Source organism: Agelaius tricolor, unplaced genomic scaffold (genome assembly GCF_023055355.1).
Source record: "Agelaius tricolor isolate 1412-34295 unplaced genomic scaffold, bAgeTri1.0.p SCAF_182, whole genome shotgun sequence".
NCBI lineage: Eukaryota > Metazoa > Chordata > Aves > Passeriformes > Icteridae > Agelaius > Agelaius tricolor.
In genome coordinates, this window is record NW_027269442.1 from 20473 (window position 1) to 32304 (window position 11832).

Consider the following 11832-nt stretch of genomic DNA (forward strand, 5'->3'; position numbering starts at 1 on the left):
ATGGGACCTCCCAAATCCTCCCTGGGACCCCTAAATTTCCCCCCTAAGACCCCAAATTCCACCATGGGACCTCCCAATTTCCCTCTGGGACCCCAAAATCCCCTGTGGGACCCCAAGAGACCCCCGAGGTTTCACCTTCTTTTATTGGCACCGTGCACAGTTTGGGGGGGCTCAGTGGGGGCGGGACCCCTCTCTATGGGGCAGGACCCCTCTCTATGGGGCAGGGGCTCCACCAGGGATCCCCAGTTTTGGAGCAAGACCCCCAATTTTGGGGTAAAATCCCCCTTTATGGGGCAGGAGGGCCTTGCTATGGGGCAGAACCCCAAGTTGTGGGGCAGAACCCCCAAGTTATGGGTAGAACCCCAAGTTATGGGGCAGAACCCCAAGTTATGGGGTGGGGGGACCCCCAGTTATGGGGTGGGGTGCAGGGTCCGGGCGTGGCCCCGCAGAGCCTCGAATTCCCGCTGGACAAAATCGGTCAGAGCCTTACGGAGCTCAACCTGTGGGGCACAGACACCGAGCTGTGGGGCTGGGAAAGGGATTTATGGGATCTATGGGGCACAGACACCGAGCTGTGGGGCTGGGAAAGGGATTTATGGGATCTATGGGATCTATGGGGCACAGACACCGAGCTGTGGGGCTGGGATCCAGGGATTTATGGGATCTATGGGGCACAGACACCGAGCTGTGGGGCTGGGATCTAAGGATTTATGGGGCAGGGATTCAGGGTTTTATGGGGTTGGGATCCAGGGATTTGTGGGGCTGGGATCCAGGGATTTATGGGGCTGGGACCCACAGATCTCTGGGGCAGAACCCCCAAATCCCGAGGTAAGAACTCCCCAAATCTTGGGATCAGAACCCCGAAATCTCAGGGTCCAAACCCCATAGACCTCTGGGTCAGAAACCCCCAAATCTTGGGGTCAGAAACCCCCAAAATCTCTGGGTCAAACCCCAAATCTCGAGGTCAAAATCCCCAAATCCCGGGGTCAGAACTCCCTAAATCTCGGGGTCAGACCCCAAATTTCTGGGGCAAACCCCAATTCTATGGGGTAAACCCTAAATCTTGGGGTCAGACCCCCCCAAATCTCGGGGTCAGGACCCCCCAAATGTGGGGGTCCCACCCCACACCCACCGTGGGGGTCCCCTCGCTGCGCAGCCGCTCCAGGAGGGGTCGGGCACTGAACGGGCGCCCCACGACCACCGTGATGTGCTGGGAGGGGGGGAAATGGGGTCAGTGGGAGCAGGGACCCCAAATCCCACCCTGAGACCCCCAAAATGCACCCTGAGACCCCCAAAATCCACCCTGGGACCACCCAAAACCCACCCTGGGACACCCAAAATGCACCCTGAAACTCCAAAATTCACCCTGAGACCCCCAAATCCACCCTGAGACCCCCAAAATGCACCCTGGGACACCCAAAATGCACCCTGAGACCCCAAATCCACCCTGAGACCCCCAAAACCCACCCTGAGACCCCCAAAATGCACCCTGAAACCACCAGGATCCACCCTGAAACCACCAGGATCCACCCTGAGACCACCCAAATCCACCCTGACACCCCAAAACCCACCCTGAGACCCCCAATCCACCCTGAGACCCCCAAAATGCACCCTGAGACCCCCAGAATCCACCCAGAGACCCCCAGAATCCCACAGAGATCCCAAAAATCCCCATAGAGATCCCAAAATCCCCTCAGAGACCCCCCCAAAACTGCCCCAAATGTCGCCCAGAGACCCCAAAACTCCCCCAGAGATCTCAAACCCCTCAGAGACCCAAAATCTCCTCAAAGACCCCCAAAAAACCCCCCCAAATGTCACTCAGAGACCCCAAAATCCCCTCAGAGACCCCCAAACCCCCCTAAGGCCCCCCCAAAACCCCTCCATAGACCCCAAAATATCCCACAGAGCCCCCCCCAAAAAATCCCAGAGATGGCAAAAACATCCTAAAAAATCCCACAGAGATCCCAAAAAATCCCCCCCAGAGACCCCAAAATCCCCTCAGAGACCCCCCAAATGTCCCCCAGACCCCCCAAAACTCCCCCAGAGACCCCAAAAGTGCCCCCAGCCCCCCCATTTCCCCTCACCTGCCCCACCCGGGGCACGTAGGGCCGATGGTTGGGGAGGACATCGCTCATCCCTGGGGGGGGTGGGGAACACAAAATGAGGGGGGGGGGGCACAACCGTGGGACCCTCCCCAAAATCAGAACCAACCCCCCCCAACTTCCCTGACCCCCCCATGGTCACAAAATCTCCCCTGGTCACCCCAAAATCTTCGAGGTCACAGCCCAAAATCACCTGGGACAGAATAAAAACCGCTCGGGACCCCCCCCCAAAACATCCCCAAAAACGCCTTGGGACCCCCCCAAAAACCCCTCGGGACCCCCCCCAAAACCTCCTTGGGACCCCCCCCAAAAACCCCTCGGGACCCCCCCCCCAAAACCCCAAAACATCCCCAAAAACCCCTTGGGACCCCCCCAAAACCCCCTTGGGACCCCACCAAAAACCCCCTTGGGACCCCCCCAAAACATCCCCAAAAACCCCTTGGGACCCCCCCCAAAAACCCCTCGGGACCCCCCCCAAAAACCCCTCGGGACCCCCCAAAACATCCCCAAAAACCCCTTGGGATCCCCAAAACATCCCCAAAAACCCCTCGGGACCCCCCCCCCAAAACATCCCCAAAACCCCTCGGGACCCCCCAAAATCTTCCTCTGTGCCCCTCCCCAGTCACCCCAAGACCCCAAAATCCCCCCAGACCCCTCCCCAAAACCCCCCTGGTGTTCCCCAAACCCCCAAGACCCCCAGGCCCCCCCAAACCCCCTCAGTCCCCCCCTGGGACCCCCCAAAATCCTCCCCTGTGCCCCTTTCAGATTCCCAGACCCCTCCTGTGCCCCCAAAACCCCTCAGGACCCCTCCCCAAAAGCTCCCTCAGTGTCCCCCCAAGACCCCCAGGGCCCCCAAAACCCCTCAGTGCCCCCTCAGACCCCCCAAACTCCCCTGGGACCCCCAAAATCTTCTCCTGTATCCCCCCAGGACCCCTCCCCAAAGGCTCTCTCAGTGTCCCCCACCCCTCAAGCTCCCCCAAATCCCTCCAAGACCCCCCCAAAGCCCTCCAAGACCCCCCCAAATCCCTCCAAGACCCCCCTAAAGGCCCCCGGGACCCCCCAAATTCCCCCAGGACCCCCCAAAGCCCCTCAGGACCCCCCAAAATCTTCTCCTGAATCTCCCCAGGACCCCCCAGACCCCTCCCCAAAGCTCTCTCAGTGTCCCCCAGCCCTTCAAGCTCCCCAAATCCCTCCAAGACCCCCCCAAAGCCCCCCAGAACCCCCCAAATCCCTCCAAGACCCCCCTAAAGGCCCCCAGGACCCCCCAAATCCCTCCAAGACCCCCCTAAAGGCCCCCAGGACCCCCAAAGCCCCTCAGGACCCCCCAAAATCTTCTCCTGTATCCCCCCAGGACCCCCCAGACCCCTCCCCAAAGGCTCTCTCAGTGTCCTCAAGCCCCCCAAATCCCTCCAAGACCCCCCTAAAGGCCCCAGGACCCCCCTAGAGGCTCCCAGGACCCCCCTAAAGCCCCCCAGGACCCCCCAAAGCCCCTCAGGACCCCCCAAAATCTTCTCCTGTATCCCCCAGACCCCTCCCCAAAGGCTCTCTCAGTGTCCCCCAGCCCCTCAAGCTCCCCCAAATCCCTCCAAGACCCCCCCAAATCCCTCCAAGACCCCCCTAAAGGCCCCCAGGACCCCCTAAAGACCCCATGACCCCCCAAATCCCCCAGGACCCCCCAAATCCCCCTCACCCCCGTGCCACAGCGGAGGATCACGGGGTCCCTGCGACACTCGGCCAGGAGCCGCCCGATGCCTGGGGGGGGGGAATTTGGGGGCATTTTTGGGGGCTTTGGAACCCCCAGAGGGATTTGGGGGGGCTCTGGATCCCTAGGGGGGATTTGGGGGATTTGGGGGAGGGGGTTTGAGGGGAGCCAGGGGGGTTTTGGGGTGATTGGAAGGGTTTTGGGGGGGGGCTTCAGAGCCCTAAAGGGGAATTTGGGGGAAGTTTTCGGGTCTCAAAGGGGTCTGGGAGGGATTTAGGGGATTTTGGGGACCCCAGGAAGGATTTGGGGAGGGGCCCAGGGGGGTTTTGGGGTGATTGGAGGGGTCTGGGGGGGGAATCTTAAAACCCTGAGGGGGAATTTGGGAGGAATTTGGGGGAAGTTTTGGGGATCTCAAAGGGGTCTGGGAGGGATTTGGGGGCATTTTGGGGGGGCTTTGGGATCCCCAGAGGGGATTTGGGGGGGCTCTGGATCCCTAGGGGGAATTTGGGGGATTTGGGAGGGGGTTTGAGGGGATTTTGGGGTGATTGGAGGGGTTTGGGGAGGTCTGGAGGGGTCTTCAGAACCCCACTGAGGGAATTTGGGGCAAGTTTGGGATTTTTGGGGCATTTTTTGGGGGGGGATTTTTGGGGTCCCGGGGTGTTTGTGGTGGGGTCTACAGGGATTTTGAGGGTTTTAGGGGGGATTTTTGGGGTCCCAGAGGTTTTGGGGGGGATCCAAGGGGGTTTTTGGGGTTTTTGGGGGGTTTTTTTGGGGGTCTCACCCCACTTGAAGCGAGCGACCTCCTGGCCCAGGTTCACTTTACCTGAGGGGGGAAAAATGGGGCTGGGGGGGGTCAGGACCCCCAAAATCTCCCCAGGGGACCCCAAAATCCCCTCAAGAAACCCAAAAATTCCCCAGGGACCCCCAAAATTGCACCCAGGGACCCCCAAAATTCTCCCCAGGGACCCCCAAAATTCCCCCCAGTACCCCAAAATCACCTCAAGAAATCCAAAATCCCCCCTGGGACTCCCAAAATTCCACCCAGGGACCCCCAAAAATTCTCCCCAGGGACCCCCAAAATTCCCTCCAGTACCCCAAAATCCCCTCAAGAAACCCAAAAATCCCCCCAAGAACACCCAAAATTCCACCCAGTACCCCAAAATCACCTCAAGAAATCCAAAATCCCCCCTGGGACCCCCAAAATTCCACCCAGGGACCCTCAAAATTCCACTATGAGACCCCCAAAATCCCCCCAGGGACCCCTCCCAGGTCTTCCCAGTCCCATCCCAGTCCCTCCCAGTGCTCCCATTTTCCTCCCAGTCTATCCCAGTCCTCTCATCCCATCCCAGTCCCTCCCAATCCCATCCCAGTGCTCTCATTTTCCTCCCAGTCTATCCCAGTTCATCTCAATCCCTTCCCAGTCCCTCCCAGTCCCTCCCAGTGCTCCCAGTACCCTCGGGAACACGTGCACCCAGTCTCCCTGGTTGAGCTTTTCCAGTATAAAATCCATGCCCCGCTGGTAGACGCCATCCCCTGCGGGACCAGTTCAAACTGGGACGCTCCCAGTACGGACTGGGAACGGCCTCAGAGCAACCACGGCCATCCCAGTATGGACTGGAACCCTCCCAGTCCATACTGGGAACGACCCAGTGCCTCCCAGTACAAATCAGAAGCCTCCCAGTCCCTCCCAGTGCTCCCAGTTCCCCTCAGTCCATTCCCAGTCCCTCTCCCAGTCCCTCCCAGTCCATTCCCAGTTTGTCCCAGTCCCTCCCAGTCTGTCCCAGTTCCCCCAGTTACCGTGGCACACCAGCACGCAGCGCCCCCAGTCCCTCCCAGTCCATTCCCAGTCTGTCCCAGTCCCTCCCAATCCCATCCCAGTCCCTCCCAGTTTGTCCCAGTGCTCCCAGTTACTGCAGCACACGGGCACGCAGTACCCTCAGTCCCCTCCCAGTCCATTCCCAGTTTGTTCCAGTCCCTCCCAGTCCCCTCCCAGTCCCTCCCAGTCTGTCCCAATCCCATCCAGTCCCTCCGCCAGTTTGTCCCAGTCTGTCCCAGTTTGTCCCAGTACCGTGGCACACGGGCACTCAGTGCTCCCAGTTTGTCCCAGTTTGTCCCAGTCCCTCCCAGTCTGTCCCAGTACCGCGGCACACGGGCACGCAGTGCTCCCAGTCCCTCCCAGTCCCCCCCAATCCCATCCCAGTCCCCCCCAGTCCCCCCCAGTTTGTCCCAGTCTGTTCCCAGTCTGTCCCAGTTTGTCCCAGTCCCTCCCAGTCCCTCCCAGTCCCCCCCAGTTTGTCCCAGTCTGTCCCAGTACCGCGGCACACGGGCACGCAGCGGCCCAGGCTGAAGAAGAGCGAGTGCAGCTCCCGGGTGAAGCAAATGTCAGCGGCCGTGGGGTCCTGGGGGAGGGCAAACGTGGGGAGGGGGCGCTGGGACCCCCCCAAACCGCCCTGGGACCCCCAAACCCCCCTGGGACCCCCAAACCGCCCTGGGACCCCCCCAAACCCCCCAGCCCCAGCCCCTACCAGCGCATCCTGGGCAGGTTCCAGACGTGGCGCAGCTTCAGGGACCCTGGGGGGGTCACGGGGGTCACGGGGACCCCCAAAAACCCCCTGAGACCCCCCCCAGCCCCCCAAAAACCCCCTGAGACCCCCCCAGAACCCCCAAAACCCCTAAGACCCCCCCAGACTCCCCAAAACCCCCCGAGACCCCCCAGAACCCCCCAAAACCCCCTGAGACCCCCCCCCAAATCCTTTAGATCCCCCCCAGACCCTTCAGACCCCCCCAGACCCCTCAAATCCCCCCTTCAACCCCCTTAGGACCCCCCCAGATCCCTCAGGGACCCTCCACACCCCCCCAGGTCCCTCGAGGACCCCAAAACCCACCCAGGACCCCCCAAAACTCTTCAGACCCCCCCCCAAATTGTTCCAACCTCCTCAAGACCCCCCAGATTTCTCCTTCATCCCCTTCAGGACCCCCCCAAACCCCTTCAGGACCCCCCAAATTCCTTCTCCAACCCCTTTAGGACCTCCTGGGACCCCCCAGGACCCCCCAGCCTCTCAAGGACCCCCAGGACCCCCTAAAACCTTCAGATCCCCCTCTCCAATGCCCCCCCAGCCTCTTTAGGACCCTCCAGGACCCTCCCAGCCCCTCTAGGACACCCCCAAACCCCCCTGGGACCCCCCCAAACACCCACCAGACCCCCCCGGGACCCCCCAAACCCCCCCAAATTCCCCCCCCAGACCCCTCTAGGAGCCCCCCCTCCCCAAATACCCCAGAGGTGGGGGTCGTCCATGCAGGAGGCGTGGTTGGACAGGGTCAGCAGGGGGGTCCCGGGCCCCCTCCTCTCCACCAGCTCGTGCAGAACCTCAGCGTTGTGAACCCGCAGCCGGTTCAGGTACCCTGGGGAGGGGAGGGGGTCCGGGGGGGCTTTGGGGGGGTCCTCAAGGAGGTTTAAGGGGGTTTGGGGGGTCCTTGGGGGTCTTAGAGAGGCTGTGGGGGGGTCTGAGGGAGTTTTAAGGGGGTTGAGGGGGATTAGGAGGGTCCTAGAGGGGTTGAAGAGGGGGACTCGAAGAGTTTTGGGGGGTCCCCAAGGGGTTCTAAAGTGGTTGGAGGAGGTTTTGGGTGGGTCTGAAGGATTTGGGGGGGTCCTCAAGGAGTTTTAAGGGGTTGGGAGGGTCCTCAAGGGGTTCTGAAGGGGTTGGAGAGGGAATTTGAGGGGTCTTGGAGGGGTCTGGAGGGTTTTAGGGGCTCTCAAAGGAGCTGGGGGTCCCCAGGGGTGCTTGGGAACAGGTCCCAAATACATTTGGGGAGGGGTCCCGAGGATCTGACAAGATTTGGGGGGGTCCCAAACCTACTGGGGGGGGGTCCTGAAAAGATAAAGGGACGGGACCCCCCCAAATGGGGTCGGGGTGGCCTGGGGTGGTCTGGGGGTGACGTCCAGGCAGGATTTTGGGGGGGTTTCCCCTCAGAACCGGGATTTTGGGGGGGTCTCCCCTCAGAACCGGGATTTTGGGGCGGTCTCTCCCTTAAGAACCGGGATTTGTGGAGGGGGGGGTTTCCCCTCAGAACGTGGATTTGAGGAGGGGTCTCCCCTCAGAACTGGGATTTTGGGGTGGTTTCCCCTCAGAACGGGGATGTGGGGGGGGTGTCTCGCTCTGAACCGGAATTTGAGGAGGGGTCTCCCCAGATTTAGGGGGGGGGGGTCACTCACGGGTCCACACGCAGCTGTAGGTGCCCACCAGGCCCGTGACCACGCGGCTCGCCAGGGCCCAGCGCCGCGACGGCTCCGTGGGGAACGGCCACTGCACGGCCAGCGGCATCCTCGGGGGGGGCACCGGCCCCCGGCCCCCCCCCGGGACCCTCCGGGACCCCCCAAAGCCCCCCCGGGACCCCCCAAAATCCCCCGGCCCCGCTGCCCCCGCCGCGCTGCCGTAAAGCGCGCCGCACGCCCCTGAGGCTGTCGTACCAGCCGCCGTCAAGCGAGGCGCGCTCAGAGCTGCGCCGTGGCGCGGCACAAAGGAGGGCGCGGGGGGGGAATTCGGTGCTCACGGAGCCGCCTCGGAGGCACCGGGATTCCCTCGGGGTCCTCCTAAAACTCCCTCGGGACCCTCCCGGGACCCCCCGACCCGCTGCCGTAAAGTGTCCTGCTCGCCCCACTGTGTTGTCGCAATTTCGGCGGGCGGGAGGACCCGGGGCAGACGAGAGGTGCTGGGCGGAGCGGCCAATCCTGGGGCGCTCTGGGACTACAATAACCATAAAGAAACACGTTTACCACGCCCCTTTTGCGTGCTCACCCAATCAGCGCGCGCTTCTGGAAGGCGGGAATTACAGACGAGCCAAACCCCACGCCCCATTTCCCAAAACCAACCAATCATTTCAGCGACCACGCCCCCTCCCACCGCCCCCCGCGTCTCCAGGACGACGCGCGCCGCCATTTGGGCGTGAGGCGGCGCCGCGGCAACTTCCGGTCCGGCCCATCCGCGCTCCCCCGGCCCAGCCCCGGCCCCGCGGAGCTCCTGAGGCGGAGGTGGAGCGGGACGCGCAGGTAGGGCCGCCTCGCTGCTCTTTTTCCTCTTTTTTTCCCCATTTTCCCCTTCAGCTCACGCCGTTGTTCCCTCGGCAGGGTCCCCCCGCGGCGGCCGCGCCGCCATGGCCGCCGTGTGCAGCAGGTGCTCGCCGTGGATGCGCGGTGAGCTCGAGGGGATTTTTTGGGGAGGATTTTGGATACCTGGGTGGTTTTGTGAGGGGGGGGATGCTCATACCTGGGTTCTTTTCGGTGGAATTCGGCACCTTCTGCTGTTAAAGGGGGGGGATGCTCCTACCTGGATGCGGAAATTTGGAGATTTTGGGTACTCGGGACGTCTTTTTAGGGGATTGTGATACCTGGGTCAGTTTTGGGGTGGAATATTTCTGGTTTTGTGTAGAATTAACCCCATTTCTCACCTGTCTCTCACCTGTGTCTCACCTGTGTACTGCACCCCACAGCCGCTGCAGTTCTGCACACCTGGGCCCATTTTTGGGTGGAATTTCTCTGCTTTTGGGTAGAACTAACCCCATTTCCCACCTGTCCCTCACCTGTATCTCCCCTGACTCTCACCTGTCCCAGGTATGCGGCGTTCTGCACATTGCAGCTGCCGCAGTTCCGCACACCCGGGTCTGGTTTTGGGTAGAATTTCTCTGGTTTTTGGCAGAATTTAACCCCATTTCTCACCTGTCTCTCACCTGTCCCACCTGTGTCTCACCTGTGCAGGTACGCGGGGTACCGCACGCCAGAGCTGCCGCAGTTCTGCACACCTGGGTCTATTTTTTGGGCAGAATTTTCTGGTTTTGTGTAGAATTAACCCCATTTCTCACTGGTATCTCCTCTGTCTCTCCTCTGTCTCACCTGTGTCTCACCTGTCTCTCACCTGTGTCTCACCTGTGCAGGTACTGCACACCACAGCTGCCGCAGTCCCGCACACCCGAATCTGGGTTTGGGTGAAATTTCTCTGGGTTTGGGTAGAATTTCTCTGGTTTTTGGTAGAATTAACCCCAAATTTCACCTGTCTCTCACCTGTCTCTCACCTGTCTCTCACCTGTCTCTCACCTGTCTCTCACCTGTGCAGGTACCGCACGCCGCAGCTGCCGCAGTTCCGCCTGCCTGGGTCTGGTTTTGGGTGGAATTTCTCTGGTTTTGGGTGGAATTCCTCTAGTTTTGGTTAGAGTTAACCCCATTTCTCACCTGTCTCTCACCTGTGTCTCACCTGTGCAGGTACACGGGGTACCTCACCCCACATCTGCCGCAGTTCTGCACACCCAAGTCTGGGTTTGGGTGAAATTTCTCTGGTTTTGGGTAGAATTAACCCCAAATCTCACCTGTCTCTCACCTGTCTCTCACCTGTGTCTCACCTGTGCAGGTACTGCACGCCGCAGCTGCCGCAGTTCCGCACACCCGAGTCTGGGTTTGGGTGAAATTTCTCTGGGTTTGGGTGAAATTCCTCTAGTTTTGGTTAGAATTAACCCCATTCCTCACCTGTCTCTCACCTGTGTCTCACCTGTGCAGGTACTGCACGCTGCAGCTGCCGCAGTTCTGCACACCCGAGCCTGGGTTTGGGTGAAATTTCTCTGGTGTTTGGTAGAATTAACCCCAAATTTCACCTGTCTCTCACTTGTCTCTCACCTGTGTCTCTTACCTGTCTCTCACCTGTGCAGGTACCGCACGCCGCAGCTGCCGCAGTTCCGCGTGCCTGGGTCTGGTTTTGGGTGGAATTTCTCTGGTTTTGGGTGGAATTCCTCTAGTTTTGGTTAGAGTTAACCCCATTCCTCACCTGTCTCTCACCTGTGTCTCACCTGTGCAGGTACACGGGGTACCTCACCCCACATCTGCCGCAGTTCTGCACACCCGAGTCTGGGTTTGGGTGAAATTTCTCTGGTTTTTGGTAGAATTAACCCCAAATCTCACCTGTCTCTCACCTGTGTCTCTTACCTGTCTCTCACCTGTCTCTCACCTGTCTCTCACCTGTGCAGGTACCACACACCGCAGCTGCCGCAGTTCCGCGCGCCTGGGTCTGGTTTTGGGTGGAATTTCTCTGGTTTTGGGTGGAATTCCTCTAGTTTTGGTTAGAGTTAACCCCATTCCTCACCTGTCCTTCACCTGTCTCTCACCTGTGCAGGTACTGCACACCGCAGCTGCTGCAGTCCCGCACACCCGAGTCTGGGTTTGGGTGAAATTTCTCTGGGTTTGGGTGAAATTTCTCTGGTTTGGGTAGAATTAACCCCAAATTTCACCTGTCTCTCACCTGTCTCTCACCTGTGCAGGTACCGCACGCTGCAGCTGCCGCAGTTCCGCGTGCCTGGGTCTGGTTTTGGGTGGAATTTCTCTGGTTTTGGGTGGAATTCCTCTAGTTTTGGTTAGAGTTAACCCCATTCCTCACCTGTCTCTCACCTGTGTCTCACCTGTGCAGGTACACGGGGTACCTCACCCCACATCTGCCGCAGTTCTGCACACCCGAGTCTGGGTTTGGGTGAAATTTCTCTGGTTTTTGGTAGAATTAACCCCAAATTTCACCTGTATCTCACCTGTCTCTTACCTGTCTCTCACCTGTCTCTCACCTGTGTCTCACCTGTGCAGGTACTGCACACCGCAGCTGCCGCAGTTCCGCACACCCGAGTCTGGATTTGGGTGAAATTTCTCTGGGTTTGGGTAGAATTTCTCTGGTTTTTGGTAGAATTAACCCCAAATCTCACCTGTATCTCACCTGTCTCTCACCTGTCTCTCACCTGTGCAGGTACCACACACCGCAGCTGCCGCAGTTCCGCGCGCCTGGGTCTGGTTTTGGGTGGAATTTCTCTGGTTTTGGGTGGAATTCCTCTAGTTTTGGTTAGAGTTAACCCCATTTCTCACCTGTCTCTCACCTGTGTCTCACCTGTCCCTCACCTGTCCCTCACCTGTGCAGGTACGCGGCGTACCGCACGCCGCAGCTGCCGCAGTTCCGCACTCAGTACGTGCGGCGGCGCTCGCAGCTGCTGCGGGAGCGGGCGCAGGGC

General features: G+C 60.2%; 1 protein-coding gene and 2 long non-coding RNA genes across 3 annotated transcripts; 1 reads left to right on the forward strand and 2 right to left on the reverse strand.

Moving 5' to 3' along the window:
* Window positions 1-125: 125 nt before the first annotated feature.
* TAFAZZIN (tafazzin, phospholipid-lysophospholipid transacylase) lies at window positions 126-8631 on the reverse strand. Its single transcript, XM_071421074.1, is given in 12 exon segments — window positions 126-500; window positions 1133-1210; window positions 2085-2137; window positions 3793-3810; window positions 3813-3854; window positions 4586-4627; window position 5022; window positions 5258-5337; window positions 6119-6204; window positions 6330-6375; window positions 7078-7206; window positions 8018-8631. Coding segments are annotated over 12 exon segments (774 nt in total). The 5' UTR covers window positions 8127-8631; the 3' UTR covers window positions 126-410.
* A 166-nt stretch (window positions 8632-8797) lies between these two features.
* Window positions 8798-11169, forward strand: LOC139587135 (uncharacterized). Its single transcript, XR_011678224.1, has 3 exons — window positions 8798-8851; window positions 8930-8995; window positions 10959-11169. It is a non-coding gene; the product is annotated as an uncharacterized lncRNA (long non-coding RNA).
* On the reverse strand, window positions 9763-11205 carry LOC139587136 (uncharacterized). Its single transcript, XR_011678225.1, has 5 exons — window positions 11074-11205; window positions 10772-10950; window positions 10319-10624; window positions 10028-10183; window positions 9763-9848 (listed from the first exon to the last, which is right to left on the reverse strand). It is a non-coding gene; the product is annotated as an uncharacterized lncRNA (long non-coding RNA).
* Between the last annotated feature and the right edge of the window lie 627 nt (window positions 11206-11832).